Genomic DNA, 27,113 nt, shown 5'->3' on the forward strand with positions numbered 1-27,113 from the left:
GATCAAGAGCAGCCGCCGCAGGGGAGGGATAACATGGTAAATAGGTTACCTATTTACAATGGTATCTCTCCCCTGGGTGCGTTGTGTTTTGTTGAGCAATAATGCAGGAAAGCAGCGGGCGGGATGGCGAGCTTGTCCTGCTGCTCCAACACAAGCTACCTTAAGAGCCGGTACGATGCGGGCAATGGGTGAAGTTCGTCAGGAGTACTGCATAAAAAAACGAGTGTGTTGTCGTGGCAGTTGGTGATCAAAGAAATAAAACAAAATAAAATCAATAAATAATAATGTCATAGACCTAAAGCCATACCTTTGAAGTCATAATGCATTGCAAGTGTTATTAGGGAATGTTGTGCTGTGTTTTCAAGCGCTTCAATGTGCTGCTCTGCAAGGTTTGGAGACAGCGCGTGCGTTCACTGAGATCAAGAGCAGCCGGAGATCAAGAGCAGCCGCCGCAGGGGAGGGATACCATGGTAAATAGGTTACCTATTTACAATGGTATCTCTCCCCTGGGTGCGTTGTGTTTTGTTGAGCAATAATGCAGGAAAGCAGCGGGCGGGATGGCGAGCTTGTCCTGCTGCTCCAACACAAGCTACCTTAAGAGCCGGTACGATGCGGGCAATGGGTGAAGTTCGTCAGGAGTACTGCATAAAAAACGAGTGTGTTGTCGTGGCAGTTGGTGATCAAAGAAATAAAACAAAATAAAATCAATAAATAATAATGTCATAGACTTAAAGTCATACCTTTGAAGTCATAATGCATTGCAAGTGTTATTAGGGAATGTTGTGCTGTGTTTTCAAGCGCTTCAATGTGCTGCTCTGCAAGGTTTGGAGACAGCGCGTCCGTTCACGGAGATCAAGAGCAGCCAGAGATCAAGAGCAGCCGCCGCAGGGGAGGGATACCATGGTAAATAGGTTACCTATTTACCATGGTATCTCTCCCCTGGGTGCGTTGTGTTTTGGTGAGCAGTAATGCCCTTGGTATGTCATAGAATAAAGCAAAGAAGCTGTGAAAAGAGATGAATTATTACTTATTCCACAAAGATATTCTAAAATGACCTGGACACATTTGTTGGTACCCCTTAGAAAAGATAATAAATAATTGGATTATAGTGATATTTCAAACTAATTAGTTTCTTTAATTAGTATCACACATGTCTCCAATCTTGTAATCAGTCATTCAGCCTATTTAAATGGAGAAAAGTAGTCACTGTGCTGTTTGGTATCATTGTGTGCACCACACTGAACATGGACCAGAGAAAGCAAAGGAGAGAGTTGTCTGAGGAGATCAGAAAGAAAATAATAGACAAGCATGGTAAAGGTAAAGGCTACAAGACCATCTCCAAGCAGCTTGATGTTCCCGTGACAACAGTTGCAAATATTATTAAGAAGTTTAAGGTCCATGGAACTGTAGCCAATCTCCCTGGGCACGGCCGCAAGAGGAAAATCGACCCCAGATTGAACAGAAGGATAGTGCGAATGGTAGAAAATGAACCAAGGATAACTGCCAAAGAGATACAAGCTGAACTCCAAGGTGAAGGTACGTCAGTTTCTGATCGCACCATCTGTCGCTTTTTGTGCGAAAGTGGGCTACATGGAAGAAGATCCAGGAGGACTCCACTTTTGAAAGAAAAACATAAAAAAGCCAGACTGGAATTTGCTAAAATGCATGTTGACAAGCCACAATCCTTCTGGGAGAATGTCCTTTGGACAGATGAGTCAAAACTGGAGCTTTTTGGCAAGTCACATCAGCTCTATGTTCACAGACGAAAAAATGAAGCTTTCAAAGAAAAGAACACCATACCTACAGTGAAACATGGAGGAGGCTCGGTTATGTTTTGGGGCTGCTTTGCTGCGCCTGGCACAGGGTGCCTTGAATCTGTGCAGGGCACAATGAAATCTCAAGACTATTAAGGCATTCTGGAGCAAAACGTACTTCCCAGTGTCAGAAAGCTCTGTCTCAGTCGCAGGTCATGGGTCCTCCAACAGGATAATGACCCAAAACACACAGCTAAAAGCACCCAAGAATGGATAAGAACAAAACACTGGACTATTCTGAAGTGGCCTTCCATGAGTCCTGATCCGAATCCTATCGAACATCTATGGAAAGAGCTGAAACTTGCAGTCTGGAGAAGGCACCCATCAAACCTGAGACAGCTGGAGCAGTTTGCTCAGGAAGAGTGGGCCAAACTACCTGTTAACAGGTGCAGAAGTCTCATTGAGAGCTACAGAAAATGTTTGATTGCAGTGATTGCCTCTAAAGGTTGTGCAACAAAATATTAGGTTAGCGGTCCCATCATTTTTGTCCATGCCATTTTCATTTGTTTTATTATTTACAATATTATGTTGAATAAAAAATCAAAAGCAAAGTCTCATTTCTATTAAATATGGAATAAACAATGGTGGATGCCAATTACTTTTGTCAGTTTTAAGTTATTTCAGAGAAAATTGTGCATTCTTCATTTTTTGTGGAGGGGTACCAACAAATTTGAGCACGTCTGTATATATATATATATATATATATATATTATATATATATATATATATACAGTACTGTGCAAAAGTTTTAGGCAGGTGTGAAAAAATGCTGTAAAGTAACAATGCTTTCAAAAATAGACATGTTAATAGTTTATATTTATCAATTAACAAAATGCAAAGTGAGTGAACAGAAGAAAAATCTACATCAAATCAATATTTGGTGTGACCACCCTTTGCCTTCAAAACAGCATCAATTCTTCTAGGTACACTTGCACACAGTTTTTGAAGGAACTCGGCAGGTAGGTTGGCCCAAACATCTCAGAGAACTAACCACAGTTCTTCTGTGTATTTAGGCAGCCTCAGTTGCTTCTCTCTCTTCATGTAATCCCAAACAGACTCGATGATGTTGAGATCAGGGCTCTGTGGGGGCCATACCATCACTTCCATGACCCCTTGTTCTTCTTTACGCTGAAGATAGTTCTTAATGACTTTCGCTGTATGTTTGGGGTCGTTGTCATGGTGCAGAATAAATTTGGGGCCAATCAGATGCCTCCCTGATGGTATTGCATGATGGATAAGTATGTGCCTGTACTTCTCAGCATTGAGGAGACCATTAATTCTGACCAAATCCCCAACTGCATTTGCAGAAATGCAGCCCCAAACTTGCAAGAAACCTCCACCATGCTTCACTGTTGCCTGCAGACACTCATTCGTGTACTGCTCTCCAGCCCTTCGGCGAACAAACTGCCTTGTGCTACAGCCAAATATTTCAAATTTTGACTCATCAGTCTAGAGCACCTGCTGCCATTTTTCTGCACCCCAGTTCCTGTGTTTTCGTGCATAGTTGAGTCGCTTGGCCTTGTTTCCATGTCGGAGATATGGCTTTTTGGCCGCAAGTCTTCCATGAAGGCCACTTCTGACCAGACTTCTCCGGACAGTAGATGGGTGTACCAGGGTCCCACTGTTTTCTGCCAATTCTGAGCTGATGGCACTGCTGCACATCTTCCGATTGTGAAGGGAAGTAAGCATGATGTGTCTTTCATCTGCTGAAGTAAGTTTCCTTGGCCGACCACTGCGTCTACGGTCCTCAACGTTGCCTGTTTCTTTGTGCTTCTTCAAAAGAGCTTGAACTGCACATCTGGAAACCCCTGTCTGCCTTGAAATTTCTGCCTGGGAGAGACCTTGCTGATGCAGTATAACTACCTTGTGTCTTGTTGCTGTGCTCAGTCTTGCCATGGTGTATGACTTTTGACAGTAAACTGTCTTCAGCAACCTCACCTTGTTAGCTGAGTTTGGCTGTTCCTCACCCAGTTTTATTCCTCCTACACAGCTGTTTCTGTTTCAGTTAATTATTGTGTTTCAACCTACATATTGAATTGATGATCATCAGCACCTGTTTGGTATAATTGTTTAATCATACACCTGACTATATGCCTACAAAATCCCTGACTTTGTGCAAGTGTACCTAGAAGAATTGATGCTGTTTTGAAGGCAAACGGTGGTCACACCAAATATGGATTTGATTTACATTTTTCTTCTGTTCACTCACTTTGCATTTAGTTAATTGATAAATATAATCTATTAATATGTCTATTTTTGAAAGTATTCTTACTTTACAGCATTTTTTCACACCTACCTAAAACTTTTGCACAGTACTGTATATATATATATATATATATATATATATATATATATATATATATATTATTGGGTTTTTTTTTGTTTTTTTTTTTATGTTAGGAGTTAGGATGGTATTTACTCGCGCATAGTTTTGAATGTTATTTCCAAATCTCTCCTTTAACATGTCTGAAGGGGACACTGTATTACTTAAAACGTGAATTAACGTCTTAAAACGTGTTAACAGTGAGCAGTTACCTGGGATTACACACCAGGTTCAGACGCAATGATTGGACTAATGTATCCGCAGGCGACCTAAGACTCACCGTTTCAACGGTGTCAGTAGTGCTCAACAGAAAAGAATACATACAGAAAAATATTGCTTACTGGCCATGTGCTTTGGTTTTGCCCAGAGCCGTAACTAAGCATTTAGCTACCGGGCATTGGCGACTCATGGCTTGAAAAACTGGTGGGGCACAGATTAAATAATAAACCCTGGCAACAGTAGCGTAGCCAGGATTTTTTTTCGGGAGAGGGTGGCAATGGTAACTTTTTTAAGGTGAATAGTCACAGTGGTGAAATTGGCAACCTGATTTCTTATTAGTGCATTGACGTTTTATTTTCGAAAAATAAAGAACTTTTTTTTTTAACAGAAGATCCAATAACCAAATACACTGTTGTGCAAAATAGTTAAAAAGAGAGATTCAGTTCAGAACACTTCCGTTTAAAAACAAAAAAGGAAATACGAAGCAAAGGACTTCAACTTTTAACATGCGCATCAGATTTCAATTTCACATCATGATAATAAATAACTATATATAATTTCATTCGTACTTATGGTTGTTCATTTCATATTTGGTGTTCAAACAAAGCAAACCATTTTATTTAATTTCACTAATGTAATTACTCTTTGACTGACGCAGGACTGCCGATGGTACCTAATCTTCTGGAGGTTCGGGGGAGGAGGGACTTGTGCACACAGTTGCATTAACTACATTGTATAACTACAGCGCCTTTAAAAACAAAACAAATGTACAAACAGCTGATCCAACAAAAAACTTTGATTGACAGCAAATCCAACCACTCATTTTTTTTTTTTTGGTATCACACTTCACTGACATTCGCTAGTTGAGCTGACGGACACGCTGTAGCCTAAACAAATAATCAGAATGAAAACAAGTAGGTAACCAAACTCAGGAATTGAAACAGTTTTGCCGGTTTTCTCTCAGCAGCGTCCAGAACTGTTTTCATTCTGATTTATTTCTTTAGTTATTCAATTAATAACAGGTTGTACATTTACCACTCCATCTCCAAGACCTGGATGGACTTGGTTACCGTCCCTTGATGAAGCTGGCTGCACAATCCGTGAAAAATGATAATCTTATTAGTAGGCTGGCTGCTGGAGAGGTCAGCTGGCAGTAAGATATGTCATGAGGCGAGTGCATTCTATGTAAATACATAGGCTACTCATTACATAGTAGATGTCCTCTACCACATCTATGTGTGTAGTAGCTAGGCTACATAGCATATACAGTAATCATAGCCTATATGTTTCATGCATCTGTGTTTGGGGTTGAGCAAGTACAGCTTGCTTATGTTTTCTCATTGGTTGATAGCAACGCGGTAAATAAAAAGTTCTTTCCGTGAGCGAAAAGAAAAATCAGCGCCGCCCATGCCACGTCCGCCCCGCTATAATGGGAAGCGAAAAATATAACAATATTGCAATTTCTTACACATGTTTCAGTGTGAACGACCCTAACACAGTGGCTAAGCCACTGCCTGGCAGAAATCTGGGGGGGGGGGGGGGGCACGTGACCAGGCGTGCCCCCCCTATGCGTCGCCACTGTCTAAGACCCTTCACCGTTGTATTTGTTCTCGTGTGAGACTCACTTTTTCAGTCAGCGAAAATATGTGCTAAAACGGAGTGAATTTGAGCCCTTTTAAAATGGCAAAAAGACAGCTACGTTTGGAGTTTTTCTACAACAAAAAAGCTAACCCTCCAACGCCAGAGACATCAACAGAAACCGAACCTGACTCTTCTGTAGTTCAGAATGTTACGAACAGCACAAGAGTGTGACGATACTTCCATTTCAAACGCTCAGGTTAGTGCAGGTGTAGCTGTCTGTCGATAAGAGACTCTTGCCTGTAAAGTTGTTTGCAGCTCTCTTGATTGTGACAATCTGGCGTACAACTGTTTGTGATTAAATATCTGGTAGTGTTAGAAAGCTAGCTTAATGTTTACATAAAAATGGTTAAAATCGGGCATCGGGTTTGAGCACGTTTTTGGGAGTCGCCAATGCATGGATTAAAGTTTTCGGAAAAACGCAGGATATTTCCGCATGCAAAGTACTGTAGTAGCCTATGTACGATATGAACAAACCGCACATACCTACGATAGACCGGACACCACTCCAATAACTCAAGTGCTTTATCGAAGTGTCAGGTCTTAAATTCAGAGATTACTATCTTGTACCTCTATTCAGATTCCAAACAATGTGGCAGCCTTTCCAACAGCTCATCCTGTTCTATATTACCAGTTTCTTTTGCAGACATTATTTTAAATTCTCACGTTATTTTAAAGCTGGAAAACATTTGCTGCTTCAGTATGGGCTATTAACAAATACATAAGGACTTTAACAAATGTATTGCTTTATCCCTAACTAGACAAATGGATGCATGCAGACTGACCACAGATTATTACTATTTTCTCTGTTTTGTAAAACCACGTGCAGGAATGACGTTCAAAGTTTGCACATGTGCAGTACGCTATCGGAATAGATTTTCCTTAAAGTGTGTTTACATTATATACATTTTGATAGTTTTCGGAATATAATCGAATATTTCTAGGTGCTGTTTTCTGAAAACTGACTTTCTGAATATTCCGATACATTTTCTGAAAACTTGTTAACATGACTTTTGATATTGAAATTAGTTTTCAGAAAAATTAATTTTCAGAAAAATATCAGAATTCTCATGCTCATGTAAACGCACTGAGTGTTTTTTTTTATATCCCAGCTGCCCGAGCGGTCTGGCGGTTGCGCAGTAGGAAAAGGAGAAATATGTTTGTTAGACCTGTTTTGCGCGCTTACGAAAAACAAACAAACAAAAACTTCTTGTGAGGTTTGTGCAATTTATTTTATACGCGTCGCCTATGAACACATTTTTCGAAAAATGTATTTTTAGCAGTTTTTGTCCATCTTCATTCACTTTAATGGGACTTTTAAAGCTCCCCGTTGTTTAAAAACTCCCAGACTTCCAACATTCTATTTACTGTAAACGATGTAACTTTTGACACAAATCAGCTACTTTGACCACTTTCCCAACAAGTAAAACACAAAGTTAGAGCATATGGAATATTCCTCTACTTCTCTGCTATTCAAATCTAAAATCAAAACAGAAATAATTGTTTACCAATCACGAGGTACAGCTGTTTTAGTAACCGCATCAACTACATTTTCTCTAACTTTTTATAAACAACTGAAATTTTGACCACTTTCCCAACAAGCTAGACAAAAAGTTAGAGGATATGACATCTTCCTCTACTTCTCAGCTATTCAAATATGAAATCAAAACAGGAATGGCGTCTACCAATCAAGAGGTACAGCTGTTTTAGTAACCGCATCAACTTCTTTCAGTAGGCTACTTCCCACTGTTGAATTAACTGTCATAGAACTTTGAGAAATTTCAAATTCTAGCACATTCTAAGCATGAGACAATTAATAAACAATGTGACTTTTGACACAAATCAGTTACTTTGACCACTTTCCCAATAAAGCAAGCCCCACAACTTTACTTGTAAAGTTACCATCTAGTTTGAACTGATACCTCATGAACCTAAAATGAATACTTTCAAGTGGAAGGTGTTGCCACATCCCTTGGTCGACAACCTGCTGCAGGCAAAGGCTGAACAGCGAGGCATATTGTTTAAATGAATAGAGAATTAATACACAAACTATAGCAGGAGAGGTGTGTTTATAGATCAGTGGTCCCAATCCATTCAAAGCATTGGCCCACAGCCGCCTACTCCTCCGTCTCTGCCTGTTTTTAGTTCATCAAAAGGCATGTAATGTTAATATTCAGGAGGTTTCTGACGTATCTCATTAATATTACTCGTTTCGTCTCTTCTGACGTATTTCCGCACGGACTGGGCAGACTTAGGGTTATGTTATTGTTGTTATTGTAGGCAGAGTAGGTTTTATTTTTTTTTCATTTTTTGTCCTTGCCCCGCGTCCCCGAACGCATTAGTGTGAATGTCCCACTATTCTGTGACAATTATCTGGAGGATTCAAGGGTATCGATGCTGTGATGGATCCGCGGGTGGCAGAGTTTTTCGGTACCGGTTCCGGATTGATGGCGGGGCCGCAGGGACTAAATTCGGGTTCGGGCAATGGTTTGAGTTTGATGTCAATAAAATCCTACGCAAAAAACAGCAAAAAAGTAAAAAACCGAGCAACCAGAAATACGAAACCCAGCAACAACCCACCTTATTTACCTCCTGAGGTAAGTTTAAAAAAAAAAAAAAAAAAAAAAAAAACCACAGTACGTGTCATTTAATTTGTGTGCCAGAGGGCTTATTATTACAGGTAGGTACCTCACGCTTTATCGAGTATTATCCAAAAGAAGATAACATTAATGATCACAAGAACACAATTGAATACTTCCGCAACGACATGTATGTTTTGCTGGTTGTGAGTTTATATTTTGGCACGTTGTTAAGAGCGTTAATATCTTTATATATACTCCAGTTACTACCCTATACAACTCAGAGACGGTTTATCCAATTTTAATCAAATAACAACCCCTACCCCGGAAGATAACAAAAAAAAATGTGTAAGGCCAGCCAATGTATGTAGTCAATGTCTAGAGGCTACCACATGATTTCCATGAGTTAGTTATATTTATAATTTTACAATATTTTCATTGTGTAAACTGTTTCATGTAATATAGTGTAACAAGATGAATTCAAACAAACGCTATGAAACGTAGCAACAGAAAGCTAAACCTTGACCCTGTAAATACGTTATGTTGGACAGTTCTGCGGTCAGACCATCTTCTCCTTCTTATTTACACTGCCAGCTGTGTTACTAAATATACTGACATTGGGCGGGGGCGGGGAGCGTGGTGTTCCTTTGACCCTCTCTATGTAAATATAGAGGGTATATTTATGATCCTCTATATTTATTGAAGTACTATATGTAAACCTCTGCTACAGTGGTTTCCATAAACACATGTTCAAGCCTTCTCTTTCCTTAGTAAAGCCATTCATTAGCTAATGTAATGCCTTGAAGTCTTACCTTACAAAAACTATAATTGAGCACAATTTTTTATTTTATTTTATTATAATATTATGAATTTGCATAATTATCTGTGATATGTGTTCATAACCAGATTTTAACTTTGGGGCAGTCTCAGATCAAGCTTGAGCAAAGTGGAATTTCTGACATGATACTGGTAAAAAAGAGACTTTCCATTGCAAATGTATTTAATGTTATACTGCCTTCATTAAAGAAATTCCACTTTTCTTGGGCTTTGTGATAATACTTGTATTGTGATTTTCCAATGAGTGACTTTTTTCTGTTTTTATTATTATTTTAAGATTAAGATGTATTTATTTTTTACTTTTGGAAAATGACATAAATAATCATGTGGGGGTTGTGACAGCAAGAGAATAGAGACCTGACATGGTTCAGCTGTCAGCTGTGTGGTGTGTTTTTTTTATGCTTGAAAACCCAGATTTTAGTGCTCACAAAAAGATCTGGACAAAAGCAGCCATAGTCAGGTCCAGGAGATTGAGAGAGTGCACCTAAATCAGGGCTGGCCAAAGTTGGCTTTTCCACTCCTGGTCTTTGTTCCAACCCTGTTCTAAATTGTTTAATTGAACCAATTAAACTGCCACCCAGACCCTAAAGTAGTTAATTATATAATTAATATCTGTGTGTAGTGTGTTTAATTATGACGTTTTACCTTAAGGTAACACTGAAAGTAAACTAAGGATCTAATTTGATCAACCCATACTGATTAGGTGGTTTATTCAATCAATGCAAGATAATATCCCCAGTGCTGTAAAATGCTCCAGTTAAATTCCGTTGTGTCTTATACCGACAAGTTCTGCCTCCCAGTTTCTTCCCCACCATGCTGGTTCACCAAAATCCAATACACTGATGCCTTCTAATCTATCCTTCCAACCTGTGTTTTCCTTGACTGTGACAGGTGGAGGATTTATTTCCAGGGTGTCCGTTTCATACCAAGCAGCATCTGCCTTAACCTTGAAATCTTCCTTATTCAAAAAACAGTGTTGTCTTAAACTCATCATTCAATAGGAGAATTGGGATTTTAACAAGGTTACCGTTTGTGCCCCTGTCCCTGTGACATCATTCTCAAGCCTTTCGTATTTAGAACTGCTAAACAAGGACCTCAAAGCAAAGCTGATTCTGATACTCACTTAGTCCCAACAGGGATTCCATTATTTACAGAGCTGATACTTCAGCGGGGGATACTTTAGTGCAATTTTTATCTTTTCAACAGTCATTTGAACCTGAAGTCTGTAAACCTTTCCCACAGGTGAACACAGATTTTGATAGATGACATTCTGTGATCAAGACTGTTGACAGTTTACTTAATCAGCACTAACTGCTTGTCATGGTTTTTTTGTTTTGTTTTGTTTTGTTTTTTTTTTTCTGTTATGCTGCTATGATTTATGAACTGTGATGCAAAGATCCAGACTGCTGGTATATCCAGAATAAGGGTTGCAAAAAAAAAAAAAAAAAGAAAAGAGAAATCCTACTGAATGGGGACTTCATCCCTTGTGATTAATGGGCCGTCTCTTCCACTTATAACCAAGGTATAGGCCTGTCCTCTGTAAGCCCAGGAAACTGTACAAGACATCAATCATTTTCAAGAAGTTAGCTGATCTATATAGTATCTTGTGTGAGCATATACGGTGAGCTTGGATATTAATACTATCCCATAATAAGGACTGGCGCGCATTTCATCTTTTAAAAAATAATTTATTGGAGTTGGAGATACAATGGGTCATTTGAAAGGTCAAAGCAGGCAATAAAGGGTCATTCCCCGGTTGTTCTGGATTTATTCGTCTGTCCTAGTGTTTACTGGAGGGTTGTTTATGTGCAACAGCAGATTTTCCTAAGGCATTCAGAGGAATTAAACCAAAAAAAAAAATATCTATCCCAATGGGTAGGTCATTTTGTGACACCCTACATAATCTTCCATGTAACCATACCAAATTTAGCCTAAGTAGTACACACGTTTTTTGTTTTCATTTTGTTGTAGTAAGCAAAACGTTGTCCTCTATAGAATGTGTACTACAAGTTGGTTATAGACATACAAAACTAGCCTGACCATATCAAGAGTTTGAAACGTGTGTGTGCCACTTGGCAGCCTCCCTGTTTTAGAATGTAATGATACCCATCTTTTCATTGCAGGAGCCAGAGTGCTAAAAACAGAACCAGCAAACAGATACAGTTAAACATGCTTGGCTTTAATTTGGTTGTCCTTTACAGTAGATTTGTACAATCTGAGGTAAAACTTTGTCAAGCAGAATTGCAGGCTATTGCTTTCATCAGTGCTCTTGGTTTCAGCTAACACAAACATTTTTATTTGACACTCGATCTTCCAGTATATTTTCATGGTCTGTAATCTGTAGTTTAGGACATGTTTGATAAAAAAAAAGTATTGATTTCAGTGTCTAATTACCATCTTCAGAACACTGCTGTTATAACTAATGCCCTGTCCCCAGAAAAGTTTCTATGTGGAGAGTGAAGTTTGAAGCCCTTCACTGGAATTCAGGTGGTAAAAGGACAAGTGTAAACATGTACTGAGATTTCTGTCTCAGTATGCGACCAATTTTAGCATGTTACACGCAGTCCAAATTAAGTAATAACTAAAATATGCAGTAATTGGAGAAGTGATTCATATAAAAAGTCCAACAGTTGAAACACACAAAGGTTCGTAGTGTAACATAAAGTGATCTATAATTGAATACATGCAAAGGATGAGCTTCTCTGCTAACTCTTTTTTGTGTGTGTTTTAGGCTGAAGAAGGAAATATAGAGTACAAGGTAAGCTATTTTTCCCATGTTTTTTTTATTTTATTTTATTTTATTTTTATTTTATTTTATTTTTAAGGACAATCTCTTTGTCAAACACAGAAAACTCAAACACTAATAGAAATGCCTACTTTGAAAATGGAGGGAGTCTGGATCACTTCTGTTAGTTCCCCCATGTTGCTGAGAGAAATTGTGTAGTTTACAGATGGGTAGTCTGGTTGAAAATTGGAAGAGATGCAAGGACAACAAACAAACCGAAATGCAAGTTTTAAGTTTATAAACCCCAACAGCTTGTGTTTTTTATTAGGCAAGTACAGTAATGAAGCATTATATAAAATTCGGACACAACGCTCAGCCTGTACGGTAATTCACCCAGCTTGAACTGAAAGCTGCATTCTTCTGGGGATTTAAATAGCAGACAATTCCTGGCACCCAAAATCCAGCTGCCTTTTTTGCAGTATTCATGGAATGAAATAAGTCATATTGCATAGCACTTTTGCCCATTCCAGGTTTTATTACAAGCATTATTAGCCACCATGTATAGGTAACAAGCTCAGACATGTCTTCTTAAACTTACTATATTATCAATGTTTATGGGCATTAAGCATTTATTATATAGTCTTATATAATGTGTGTATGTGCTTGAAAGCACATTGGTACAATTACTAATTTGTAAAACCACTGTTTTACATAAACCAGTTCAGGTGTGGTTCTGTGTGCCCAAAGAATCTGTTTACATTTGGGGAAAAAAATGTTGTCCGTTTTAAACTAGCATTCGATTATGTGGAGAAGTTGCATGCATGCAACAGATTAGATAAAAAGCACAGTGAGTAGGTCACAGTAGGCAGTTCAGTTTCCACCACAGACAAGCAGATCACCAGACCGCATGACTGTCCCATATAGGAAGGGGTAATATCTTTTCTTTATGTATGCTCATGGCTTAATAGAATACATTGTTATATTAGAAGTAAATAATAAAGATTGTTAACTTTGCTTCTTTGTGTGACGTGTTGTTTATTCTCTGTCGCCTTCGGGCAAAACCTTTAAAAACTTACAAACTTGTAGTAAAACCAGGAATGGATTAAACAGCTATGCAATGGGAGTCTTATTGCCATCCCTGGTGTTAAACAAGAGGTTATCATGTGAGACTTTGGCATATTTTGATCCTTCAGTCTAAACGTTTACTGTAGACTCCTGCCGAGGGAGCCAGTGGATAGGGTTTGGGTGAAGATGGAGTGGTTTCTATTTTTGTTTTGTATGTTTAGTTGAAGCTGGTGAACCCCACACAGTACCGCTTTGAGCACCTGGTGACGCAGATGAAGTGGCGGCTGCAGGAGGGCCGTGGGGAGGCGGTGTACCAGATCGGGGTGGAGGACAATGGCCTGCTGGTGGGCCTGTCTGAGGAGGACATGAGAGCCTCGCTCAAGACGCTCCGCAGGATGGCTGAGAAGTAAGCGTGCTGTGACTTTAAAGCACTAGGAAAGCTATGCACGTGCAGGTGTTTTTAGTTAAACATAATCTTCTCCGAACAATATGCAATACTTCTCTGTTTTAGAGTATTCTTCTCACTAGGGCTCCAGTTTCCCTCAGGTCTTTCTACTGGAATCTTTCTAACTGGAATCTGAGTGAATCGCACATCCAGCTCATGCCACTGATCTTCTCAGTTTAATAATTGAAGACACTGTTATAGTGTTCTGTACTTTGCAGCTTCGCTGGTTGTCGATGGCAACCAGAGTTGTATAACTGATACAAGAGACAAAGAGCACCTGTAGTACCAGAGTCAAGGTTTATCCTAAATGGTGGTCTCCTATAGAAAGAGTTTTTGCTTTACACACAGATACTGCTTAAACAAAAAGCCACCACACTGGAAAGATAATAGCAAACAGGTATTATCAGTGGCAGCTTTGGTAGGATGATTTAAGGTATAATAGGTGAGGAGTTGATTGTTGCCTGGCAGTGTTGTTGAAAGCTGAAGCATGTTTGATGGAATGTGTACAGAAGGATTGTAACATTTCATTGCTGTCAATATTCATTAGCACTGAATCCTAACATCTTCATTCATATTGAAAGTTTGCAGTCTTACTGAAGATAGATTTCCACATTAAAAATGTTCTGCATTTCATTCGAAAGGTGGGGGAATTCTTATATGGCTTTGAATTTGTGTATTTCCAGCCTCTGTTCCCCTGTATTTGACTGGTGAAGTTGGTTGGTCTCCATGCTCTGAATGAATTTTCTGTTAAGTGGTTGTTTAATATGAATCTGTCATCATGGCTCACCACCCTCTTTCCGCTAGAGGCACCCTGGAGCCAGTGCTTACCCAGCAGGGGGCTATAAGGCATGGAGGATCAATTTTTGTATTCACACTGCTAGTGGGTCAGATTATTGATGGGTGTGGCAAAGTGGTAATTAGTAGTAGGTGTATATCAGGTGCGGTGCAGGTGCAGTAATCCCAAGAACAAACAGACAACAAAGTACGGGTGAAATGGTTGATTTAATGATTATTAATCCAATGGTCTGATGACCAGCCAGCAAATAATAATGAAATGGCAATACACAACAGTATTGCACAGTAATCAAAAGGGTTGCAGTCTCGTAAATAATAAGCACAGTACAAACACACACAATTAGACACACACACGATCACAAGTCCAAAGTGAGTGCTGTCAGTGCTTGTGGTGAAGTACGATATAATACGTGCTATACTTGTGAACAAGTGCTGATAACAATGTTAATCGTGACTGTAGTGCAGTGTTGATCTGGTTTTGTGCTGGCCCTTGGCGACAGCTCCGGATTCGAGTTCAGCCGTCTAGTGCTATATAACAAAAACACAGACAGTTACTAAACAGACACGAAGAAACAAACAAAACACTCACAAATATTTTCCCGTCCACTTTCTCAGCGTCTCACACGGTCCGTCCAGTCTCTCAATAAAACCCAAGTGAAGGAAAAGATTTACAATTCTCTGACCCCTTTTATGCAATCATGCATGACCCCTTGGTAAACCATTACAGCTGACTATTGCCTGCAGCTGCTACCTCGTTTATCTTCCGGGTCAATACGATCCTGCAGCGGAGCCCCGTCTTTTTCCAGGCCGACTGACTTTCCGACCCAGGAAATGAACAGAGGCAACCCGTCCAAAGCCTTTCCCTTTCGCTACTTAGCGCCCTCACAGGTCGGGAGGGAGATTTACAACCAGAACTCATATTTCTGTCACAATGGGACAGATGTTTAAATACTTCATGAAACAATACTTGAGATGTAGGCTAAAATGACAATATTTGCATTCACCAGAGGTATTGGTAATTTTAGAACGACAAAAGCAAAAAAAAAAAAAAAAAAAAAAACATTCTACCCTTGTAAATTATGTAAGCCTCCCCAACTTTTTTGATAGCATTATACTAATGAATTGTAAGCATATTCAAATGAGACAATGGCAACATTCTAACACAATGAAATCTAATATGTTGCTTCTTGTTTTCTAGGGTTGGAGCTGACATCACAGTCATCAGAGAGAGAGAGGTAGACTATGACTTGGACATCCCAAGAAAAATCGCAGAGGTTTTAGTGAGGAAAGTTCCAGACGACCAGCAGGTGAGTTTCGATGTTGTTTAAGAGGAGCCAATCTTCCAAAAAAAAAAAGGTATATTCCCATATAAACAAATGCTGCATTTGATTATATGTGATTACAGACAATTTAATAAAACTGTGTAAGATGTTATTGAGCTTCTTATAATTGTTAGCATTGCAAGGTTATGAAGCTAATAAGAGGTCAGCACTCCTTTAAATTCACAAAAAGGGGTTTGGAGGGAAATGAAAATCTTGGAATATAGTATTAGTTCAGTAGACTTAGATTAGAAATGAAGAGTTATTCACTATGTACCATTGAATACAAAATAGTTATTCAACACCAGAACTCTCAACACATTCTGTATTGTGTCCTGAAAGTTAGGAAGACAGTGTTTGAAAGAAATAAGCCAGCGCTTGTGTGTTTGTGTGCAGTTCCTGGACCTGCGGGTGGCAGTGCTGGGGAACGTGGACTCAGGCAAGTCTACCCTGCTGGGCGTGCTGACGCAGGGAGAGCTGGATAACGGGCGGGGGCGGGCACGCCTCAACCTCTTCAGACACCTCCACGAGATCCAGTCTGGCAGGACCTCCAGCATCAGCTTTGAGATCATGGGCTTCAACAGCAAAGGGGAGGTATGCAGGACAGGACAGGACAGGAGAGCAGAGCAGTCTGACAATAAGCAGACATTTTCAAATAGTCTAAAGAATCTGAATGTGGCCCTGACCTTGCCTGGTCCTCTTTCCAGGTGGTAAACTACAGCGAATCACGGACAGCAGAGGAGATCTGTGAGAGTGCCTCCAAGATGATCACCTTCATCGACCTGGCTGGCCACCACAAGTACTTGAAAACAACCATCTTCGGCCTGACCAGCTACTGCCCTGACTTTGCCATGCTGGTAGTTGGTGCTAACACAGGCATAGGTAAGCGTTATTCATCAGTAGCGTTCTAGCGTGTGTTTTTTTTTTATTTTTTTAATTTTTTTGGAGTTATATTTTCCAAATTATTTTTATGTGGGGAAACCATAAAACTGGCAGTCATTCAGTTGCTTACTCAAGAATCTTCATGCACTATGACAATGCTTAAAAACTGAAGCAGCCAGACTGGAAGGAACACCATTACTGTTTTGCGCACAAGCTAGCAGCGTTCTATGGAAACTGAGCTGGTCTACGCCTACATCCTTTTCCACCGCTGACCTAGATATCAGACGTGAGTTTGGAAACGCATTCCCTCCCATCTCTGGCGCTACGGCTCCTTGAATTACAGTTCCAACTGGACAAGATAGATGCACAGTTGATAGCTGCAGTTAAATACCATTTGCTATTTGGGGACCGAGTGTAGTGCTTACAAAGTGAAAGCAGTTTGCAGAAATCATCATTTAAAAAAATAAAATCGTAAGGTCTGCAAACTTTAAAGCCTAAAATAAGCGCCATGTTTTTTTTTAGGTTTTTTTAACTACTGCATTGCATCTCAACAATCTTTGTGCCTCATTGACACCCTAATTTCTTTGATCTGTTAATTCAGATTACTTTGCCAGTACTCACTGCTGAACTTCTCTGTGATTGCTTGCCATCTCTTGGGCCAGTTCTCCCTAAAGGAATTACCAGCTGTTTGGCAATTGACCTCAGGCTCTGAAGTCCGCTGCAGTCACCCCTGGTTTTGTTTCTTCCACAATCGAATACTGCAATTCTTTGTTAGCTGGGCTTTCTGCTTACATGGCTGAAGTTAGTTTAGAAGTACATTCACCTAGTTTTATGTTTTATTTATTTATTTGCTTTTGTTTTTCTCCATTCTGTGCTGTGCCTTGGGATGACTTTCTCATGACAGGCACTGCATGAAGCCAAAGTTGTATTCTATTGAATTGTATTAAAATATTAATAAAGAGTAGCAAGGTCTAACATCTACTTTTCTGGAATATCTCCCATTTATATGACCCTTTTAAAACACAGGGTAAAGATTATAATAACAGAATTTATAATACTGTAATGCCCCATCACAAAATGTTTTGTAAAGTGGGTTGGTTTGTTTACTATACGATGCCACAGTCTGTTGACAGTACTGGCAGCTGCTCCCTCCGTACATTCCTGGGTATGTGTTGCACCCTGTTAAGACTCCATGCTGCCCTTATCTCAGCTTTAAAACCGAGAGGTATGTTAAGATAGCGCCACTGTAGATCAATGGCGTTGACACGTCAGGTTTGTTCAGGGCCCAGCTGATACTTGTGAATGTCAGGCAGTTGTTTTGGAACACTCAGCTATTACTAACTAGCACAAGACTGGAGGAGTAAACACAGCAGTGCTTCTTTCTGTTTGGATGAATTAAATAACGTTTGAAAGTGTATTTTTATTATTTAAGGTCTGCAACTTTTAGATGCAACAGAAACATATACTTTTATCCTTTTAAGTTATTCAATAAAAAACACAAATACATACAGCAAAACCCTTTTAACACTAAGACATACTGTATGCTTTTAGATTTATGTCTACAGTTCACATGATGTCACACAAGTAAGCTTCCATTGTTACAAATGATTATTACATCTAGTTTGTATCTAATATAAGATTTCTTCGCTTACCTAAACGTTTCGAAAACTCAACAAAATCATTAAGTAAGCTGTCCCATTGCAGTAACTGCTACTATAATAAATTGAGACGTTAAAACTTGCATTCTGTGTCTCTGACGGTTTCCTCCAAGACAATTATCAAAATACAGTAATCAGGTCACCCTAAATTAAAATAAACTCACTGTATTGCATTTGGTAGAGCTATGAATTAGATGATAGATGTTGTATTACGGTAGCTTTTATTTGGCAGCATTATAATAAAATCATAATAAAGTGTCTGACATTTAAATATAAATAAAAATACAAACCTAACTTTTCAGTGCTTTTCCTATTTTTTGTTGACATGTCTGGCTTGTATTACGTTTTTATGTTTTAGCTGCGAGAATCCACCTGCGTACAAAGCTATTTTAGTTTTTACCGGTAATGCAGAACACGGTACTGTGTGGTGTCTCAAATACAAAACCTTTATTTTCTTTTGAAATGAATTCAGACAATGCCTTGACTACATTAGAATAAATGTGAGTGACATGGGAAGATCACAGATTGCATGTTCATGTTTGTAATGGCCTCCCTCCCCTCCTCAGCTGGCACGACGCGAGAGCACCTGGGCCTGGCCATGGCTCTGAAGGTCCCCATCTTCATAGTGGTCAGCAAGGTGGACCTGTGCACCAAGAGCACCATCGAGCGCACGGTCAAGCAGCTGGAGAGGATCCTAAAGCAGCCCGGCTGTAACAAGGTCCCCATGCTGGTGGCCACTGCAGATGATGCCGTCACTGCCGCCCAGCAGTTTGCACAGTCCCCCAGGTGCACTCTCATTCCACTGCTCAATGATTTCTCTCATTTGTTTATTTATAGGACTGTTCACGCAACTAGGTCTGCATTTTCAAAATGTGACCTAGAAATATGGACATGCAAAAAAAAGCTTTGTAAATTCAATGAGAAGCGTTTTGACTGTTCTTCGCAATTCCAAAATAGAAACACTTGGGTGCACTGTGATTGAGCCCTCAACACAAAAGCTGTTTGATATTCATCTGTATGCTTGACACTAAGGGCCTGACGTTGAAACAAGTGCAAAGTTGTGGCAATATAAAAAAAAAAAAAGTTTTTTTTGCTATTTTTAAATGGTTTTATTCCCTTCAGGACAACTGATCAAACAAGTGTGTCTGAAACTCAATAAAGAGTATTCATTTGTGTATTGTTTGTATTCTTAGTATCACGCCGATTTTCACACTGTCCAGCGTCTCGGGTGAAAACCTGCATCTACTGAAGGTTTTCTTCAATATCATCCCACCACTGAGCAACAGCAAGGAGCAGGAGGAGCTGATGCAGCAGCTGACAGAGTTCCAGGTACAGCCTCGCCTCTCCTGTCTGCGCTCAGGGTGCCACAGCCTAGAACTGAACCTCTCACCCCTGGCCCCAGGACTCCTGCACAGCCCCCATGATGATTATTCAGAGAAGAGCTGCATTTCCATGCAAAATACCTACTCTCATAGTTTTTCATACAACAACTGCACCAGTTTCTTTTAAAAATTAAACCATGTTCTGTGCGTAATCACGTGTGCAGATTTCAACATTTCAATACCATCGTACGGTTATTACAGTAGCCTTTAGTCAGTACAGTATGTCAACATGACACTGAGATTTAAGGGTATTGATAATGAGGCCTGCCTGCCATCAAGTCTGATTTACTACCATTCTTTCTTGTTTTCAGGTTGATGAAATCTACACAGTACCTGAAGTTGGAACAGTTGTTGGGGGAACTCTCTACAGGTCAGTGTTACAAATATCAAGCTTTATTCCTGCTTGGGGGAGATGCAGGGCATATTTTGCATGATGCACTCACTGACTCATATGAACAATCAGGGAGCAGAAGAAGACTGCAAAGCTGTTTTTTTTTTTTTTTTTTTTTAGCTGTTTTTTTATGATTTTCTATAGGCTTGACAAGCATGTATAGGCAATGCTATACAATAGGAGTGATAGTCTACCGAGGAATGGCTCAGACAGCTACACAACAGGAGTAGTATTTCTGTTGCAGTTTTTAAGGTTCCCATGTTATTATGCACCCACTGGCCTTGTAAAAGCCATACCACCTCCCAAACATGCCATTTTGTCTGTAGCAATTAGGATACACAACACAGCTTTATTTGGGCTAGTTTAAGCAAATACCTGAATTTCATGTCACCCCCTAGTGGTATCTGCCGGGAAGGCGAGCGGCTGGTGGTAGGTCCCACTGATGACGGGAACTTCCTGGAGCTGAAGGTGTGCAGCATCCAGAGGAACCGCTCAGCCTGCAGGGTCCTCCGGGCCGGCCAGGCAGCCACGCTGGCACTGGGCAACTTCGACAGGTCCCTGCTGCGCAAGGTCAGACATTTATATTAAAAAAATGCACTTCAAATGTGTTCAGAGAGGGGGACCATACTGAGATACTGGGCTACATTTGAAGGTGTTTTGCTTGTCAGTAGGGTAATTTATTTTAGGGAAAGGTAAAAATGACAAGCCCTTTTTTTTCTGGCCTCCTCCAGGGCATGGTGATGGTGAGTCCTGAGATGAACCCCACGATATGCTGGATGTTCGAAGCGGAGATCGTGCTGCTGTTCCACGCCAAGACTGTCAGAAAGGGCTTCCAGGTCACTGTCCACGTGGGCAACGTCCGACAGACTGCCATTGTTGAGTGCTTACATGGAAAGGTAGGTCGCGCAGTGTGCTCGCCTCCTAGCAATGACATGGTGCCTGCCAGTGCTGGTTTCTCACTCATTCTCGTTTCACTCGTGTCACTTACACCCGCCTCATACCACCAAAGTGGAATTTGTTTTCTTCACATTGAGGCTACCACTTTCCAAAGGTAAAAGGAAAATTAAAATAGTAAAATAATCAAAATGAATACTGTCAATACAATCAGCTGTTCCTTGGGATAAGTATATTATGCCTCTTCGTTCCTTAGTTTCTTTTTGCGCTACAGTAATTGTGAGGTTTCTTTTTTTTTTTTTCTTGTTTCAGGATGAGCTGCGGACAGGGGAGAAGGCTGTAGTGTGTTTTAAGTTCATAAAGCACCCGGAGTACTTGAAAATCGGCGCCAAATTACTCTTCCGAGAGGGAGTAACGAAAGGGATCGGACACGTTGCCAGCCTGCACCCTCTCTTTATGGACCAATACAACTAGGAAGTGCAGAGAAGAGAGAGAATTGAAAAAGGGACATACAAGCTCCACCGGACCTCATCAATACCGCAGCCCTGAGCAGGTAGCCCTTTAAACCACGTTTAAACAACAGCCACAGAGTGGAGGATGAAGGATGATACTATTTTGCACAGCCCTGTATTTTAGCCTACCGAGTGTCATGCCAGTGCAGTCCTTCCATTAACTTGCTCATTGTTCAACACGGGGCACTTTAATAATGCCAGTTTCCAAATGTTTTAATCATTTTTAGCCTATTCATTTGAGTTAGGGTTGTGCGTTAAAACTGGTTTTATGTTTTGTATGAACTTAAACTTTCTGTCTCATTCTCTTTTTGAGATTTTGACTTTTTAAAATGTTATTTCTATTGAGATTTTGTCAAGCAGTCTACAAAGTGTCGAGGTGCTGCAACAAGCATCTCCTACAGCGATCCAGAGCAATACAGAACCCAGAATGCTGAATACCTATTACTCTGGTAACAACCCTGAGCTTGCTCAAAACCTCCTGGCAATGCAGATTGAAATAAGGGTTTTACTACAAAAAACAAGCAAACGTATTAACAATGTTACTGAAAAGAAGAAAAAGAAACAGTGCAAACTCAGATAAGAAGCACTACAAATTCTCATGTTACTATATATATATATATATATATATATATATATATATATATATATATATATATATATATATATATATAATGCACTTTGGCAATGGAAATCGGTATTATTGGAAACTATTGTGAAGTGTTGACATTTTAATTTTTAAAGCAATTTAGGAAGATTAACCCAGTTTTTCACAGTGTCCAGTCAAGAAGGAAAGATATCAGACGTGCTAAACAGATAGTGAGAAGTTATATATATATATATATATATATATATATAATCAGGGCTGTCACTCGATTAAAATTTTTGATTGGTTATTTTTTGGGCATTAGTTGATTAATCGGTAGATTCATCCCTGCACATTTTTAATAAAGGTAACGATCTTATAGTGGCTGTCCTGCATATTAATACATAAAAAAAATCAGTAGACTCTAAAATAACATAAGACAATGGGAATTTGGTCATTTTAAAAGCGTTTTTATTTCAGTAAATGTAGCACATTTTCACAGAACAACATCAATCCATGAAAGAGTTTAATAGCAAAATATAATGCACAAAAACTGAATTGATTTTTTTTTTTTGTACAAATCAAATTTGTGTGTGTATATATATATATATATATATATATATATATATATATATATATATATATCTGAATGCAGTTTTGTTAAATTCTCATGGGAAATAAGCTCAGCCAAATAGCAGCTTTTTAGACCTGACTGTCTGCTGAGTTAAAATATTGATTCATTTGTATGTACTTATGTCCACAGTCCAAATTCTGAGATGTTACTAGCAGCTGAAGGATTCATTGCACTGAGTTGCTTCGTTTTTTTTTGTTCATTTCCATTGTTTCAGTATGACTGCCAATGTTCTACACAGGAGATATTGTTCATTTCACTGTTGGTCAATGTGGTGAAAGGGGTAAAAATATAACCGGAGGGAGAGTTACATTTCAAAAGGTGCTATTCCTTGAAAAAACCTTTTTGTATACTTTCTGGACGTTTTCAACAATGCAGAGGAGAACAGCATCAATTCAGCACGACCTCCTCTCTTTTTTAAGCTGTTAGGTGACTGCTATATTCAGCAACATTAATTATGACTGACCGTTCTCTCTTTTTGAAAACAATGAGAATGCAGGCAAGAAGTGTATTTATAGTTTTATGCTTAAACTGTTGATTTTATATGTGTGTTTCCTGTGCAGTTACAGAAAAATGCACAACTGAACAATGTAGAACCAGTTTAAAAAAAAAATAAAAATAATGTAATCATATTTCATGTTCAACTATTTGAAAATACCTGTTTTGTGTTTTGCAAGTAGCTATTGATTTTATAAATTCTAGTCGTGTAGTAGACCCCCTGAGACTCAGCAGAGTTCACTGCAGGCTGAGTTTCACTGATGGGAAAAAAAAAAAAAAAAAAAAGATAGCTGACAGGGGGAACTCGGCTAACTATATAATATTTTAAACTCTGCGTTTGGGTGGAGTATCGCATGTTTATGTACAAATCAAATTTGTATATGTGGTGTACATAAATAAAAATAAAAAAGACTTGGTTTTAATAAGTTTTTTTTTTTTTTTTTTTTTTGTTATTTGCTTTAGTTAAGAGTTGAGTGCATTTTGATTACCTGTAAAGTCAAAATAGATGCACCAATAGATCTCTATGATCTTTTGGACCTTTCATGAGAACGGGTTGCACTGCTAATCCTGGGACATTGTTTTACATTTATTTTAGAAAAGGATTCAGTTGCAAACATCCTGAATCGGGGAGTACTGAGTACTGCATGGTGTAGCCACTGCTGACCTGTGTATTCAACAACATTCCTGTACCAGACAGGCAAATACAGTTTCCATCTGTATCATTCCAGTATCCTTCCTCATACTTGCCTGCTTTCACCTAAAGAAAGGCAGAGGTTGCAATGCTACAACAAAAAAGTGTTCTGTGTAAATGTAACAAAACAAAAGCTGATGAAACAGGTGTGAAAACATTAATTAAAAATATGCATTTTAAAATGGTATATTTTAAATATGATTTCTGGCATTTTAAATATGGGTTGTAGTGCAGTGTATTGTAATATCTGGCTCGGCACTGAAATCCCAATCCACAGCTTTACCCCAACCACACCCAGCATGTGTGACCTAGAGGCAATACTGCTTACTTGACAAAATACCTTTAGAATGCTAATAGAGCCTATTTCTAGTTCAATGTGTACAGATGAAGTTCAACTGAAATACAGACTTGTATCTTCAAACAAACATAGTGCAGTGTAAGACAGTCCTGTAGGGCCAGTTGTATAAAACACCTTGAGCTAAATTTCCCCTTAGGTTCCCCCTTAAGTGTTCCTTGACTTTTAAGGGTGTTGCAGAAACCAGCTTAACACATTAAAGTGTAATACTTAAACTTGATACTTAAGATGTTTTATGCAACCAGCCCCTGAAATGCCCTTTCTGAGTTATGACATCATTGCTGTTTATTGACAGCTACTGGCAGTTACAGACTTCTGAAAACTGCAGCCCACAGAAACAGAACATCAACGAGCATCAGGTTTCTTAACAACAGGCCCTTTTTAAACACGACCATGTCGTAAGAAGATGCAGGACTGTAAACCCAAACAACACATCATCTGAGGTGATGAAAAAACGTGAAAATGTGTAGCCGAGATGAGACATTCCTCTCGTCTCAACCACGTGGCAGGCAAACGGCACAGGCTGTATTTATTACATCAAGCTAAAAGTAGAAAATGGAAGACGTGCACTCTGAATAGTTATTGATATGATCTGGGGAGAAGGGTTAACCCTTCATCACCCTCCCTCACTTAAATATTCTTGTCTAATACACATGACTTTTTTATGACTTAGTTACAAATATGTGTATTTTCAGCAATTTAAAAGTCTAAAAATCATCTGAAGGGTTGTCGGTGGTGGGAGATGCTGAAATGTAATATGCCACAGGTTTCATATTTATTTAGCAAACATCATACATGCAATTCTACCAGTCACTGAAAATAACAGCTCTTTCAGAGAACTCTTTTTTCATCTTCATTTAAAATATAACTGGTGTAATGTAATTTTAAAGTGCTGCAATATTACCACTGCAGTGACACCTGAACACTCAACACATAGACTGCAGGACTATCGACAGAGAGAGAGAGAGCACTTTCAACTGAAAATACTTACGTCAATGCATTAACACAGCCTACACAGCCCTCAAAAAGCAAGCGGCAGCAACTGACATAAAATCAAAATCTGCATCACAAACAAGATCCTACACTTGAGTTTAAATAAACTTGACTTTAACAATAGTCAGCTTTAGACAACATAATTATCAACCCGCTCTAGAGAGATGACAGCCCACAAAGCTTTAACCACTTTGAGGAGGCAGCAACTCTTTATTGCAGTGGAAGACAAAGCAAAAGTCAACTGAACAAAAAAATGGGGGTATTCTCCTTCTCTACTTTGTATGTTTCCAGATAAATAGAAACATCTCTTGCAAGAGCCGGCAATCATTATATAAACCATATAAAAACGGTACATAGAATTTATATAGAACTGAAGGTGTTAATAACTTGTAAACACTGTCGTGCATATTAATTATCTCAATTATCTGACAGGAAATATGGTCATTGATCCTGGATCATTCTACAGGATGATTATGTACCATTTAAGAAAAAAAAAGCTAACTAAGGTGTCACAACAGTGCACTGTTGTGGGCTGATGTTACAGGCAAACACAGTGGAATTATTCTTGTGTATGCTCTGCCTGGTAGTTCTGTAGCACAAAGCCAATCCTAATTCCTCTTGAAAAAGGAGTCCAGGGTTTTGTTGGTGGCCTGCGATTTGAGTCTCTTGGGCGTAGGGGCTGGCATGTTCTTGGACTTGCTTTTCCCTCTCGAGGGGGTGGTATTGGTAGCAGCAGGTTGCAACATCGAGGTCAGAACTGGATAACTGAGTAACGGAGATGAAGAGTTTTCAGAACTGAGATTTTCATGAGCCTTGCTCTTCAAGAAAGAGGAAATACCCGATTTACTTTTGGAAGATAAAGGTGGCACGGTGGCGGCAGCAGGAAGCCTTGGTGCCGACATGGACAGCGATGATCCCGACACTTCACACCTTTCCTTCTTCCAGATGCTCTCTGAAAAAATGACTATAGCACCAGCAGGCTTCTTGACTGAACCCGTTTTCTTAGGGCTGGGGCTCGAGACAGACAGGCTGGGGTGAAGGTTTCTGTGTAGATGTGACATCACTGCTTAAAAAACTTGCAACCCCAGTAACGGATGATTAGGTGGGCTCTAAAAACTTGCTGGCAGACAGGTGAAGCAGTGTGAGTGCCAGGGACCTGACACTAAAAAAGAACATAACTGATGAATACACTGTACAAGACTTAGACAGTTAAATAGATTCAAGTTGACAATTTAATTGCTTTACCACTGAAGAGTCATATTCTGCTCCATAACGAAGCATGGTAAAATATACAGACACATTTGATAAACCTACGAATACTGAATAATACAATTTGGAAAGCAATAATTCAGTATTAAAAAAAAGAAAGATAAAAAAGAAAATCATCAAATCCTGACAGTGGTACTTAATAATGTTTAATTCTTCCCTAAATAATGCACCAAAGAGCTTCCCATTTCATTAAGAAAAAACAAAAACAGTAACATGTCTTCTAAATGATGACACTGGTGAGGAAGTAATCAGAATATAAAACCTGCTAATTATTTGTGCTCAAATACAAAGCTCTGTTATGCCTGCAGCCTGTACGCAGTCCTGCCTCCAACAAAATGGCACACATCTTCAAGCCAGAATCCAAAGAGGTTTACTTTCTTTAAAAATATATAGCAGCAATTCTTTCAAAGCCCTACCATGCCAACTAGTGGTTCCCTGCTGTGTTGAGGCTTTTGATCAGGGCCAGCCACGTGATCTTCTGCGCCTCGTAGCGTGACAGCACACAGCACCAGGAGAAGCTGCTGGCCCTGCGGTCCCCCTCCACCCGCACCCCACAGTCAGCTGCTTCAACCTGGCTTGTGATTCTGGAGAAGAGAAAGAGAACCTCTGTGTGAG

General features: G+C 39.4%; 1 protein-coding gene across 2 annotated transcripts; it reads left to right on the plus strand.

The window, feature by feature from the left end:
• The first annotated feature begins 6,026 nt into the window (after nt 1–6,026).
• Nucleotides 6,027–23,622, plus strand: LOC117402454 (GTP-binding protein 2-like). 2 transcript variants are annotated; one of them, XM_059023869.1, is made up of 12 exons: nt 6,027–6,193; nt 12,142–12,168; nt 13,422–13,606; nt 15,639–15,747; nt 16,156–16,353; nt 16,467–16,641; nt 18,866–19,085; nt 19,493–19,628; nt 19,993–20,051; nt 20,471–20,642; nt 20,804–20,968; nt 21,279–23,622. In XM_059023869.1, the coding sequence occupies exons 1-12, from the start codon at nt 6,143–6,145 to the stop codon at nt 21,438–21,440; spliced, it is 1,659 nt and encodes a 552-aa protein (XP_058879852.1). In that variant the 5' UTR covers nt 6,027–6,142; the 3' UTR covers nt 21,441–23,622. The 2 variants fall into 2 exon arrangements, with proteins under 2 accessions (XP_058879852.1, XP_033859487.1); XM_034003596.3 differs by lacking the exon at nt 6,027–6,193 and adding an exon at nt 8,155–8,591 and having other exon boundaries at nt 21,279–23,621.
• Nucleotides 23,623–27,113: the final 3,491 nt, after the last annotated feature.

Source organism: Acipenser ruthenus, chromosome 5 (genome assembly GCF_902713425.1).
Source record: "Acipenser ruthenus chromosome 5, fAciRut3.2 maternal haplotype, whole genome shotgun sequence".
Taxonomy (NCBI): Eukaryota; Metazoa; Chordata; class Actinopteri; order Acipenseriformes; family Acipenseridae; genus Acipenser; species Acipenser ruthenus.

Coding starts and splice junctions, on each gene's coding strand:
- LOC117402454 (XM_034003596.3), top strand. CDS start 8,397: ATGGATCCGCGGGTGGCAGAGTTTTTCGGTACCGGTTCCGGATTGATG. Junction 8,592..12,141: donor CACCTTATTTACCTCCTGAG/GTAAGTTTAAAA, acceptor TGTGTGTTTTAG/GCTGAAGAAGGAAATATAGA. Junction 19,629..19,992: donor AGCAGCTGACAGAGTTCCAG/GTACAGCCTCGC, acceptor TCTTGTTTTCAG/GTTGATGAAATCTACACAGT.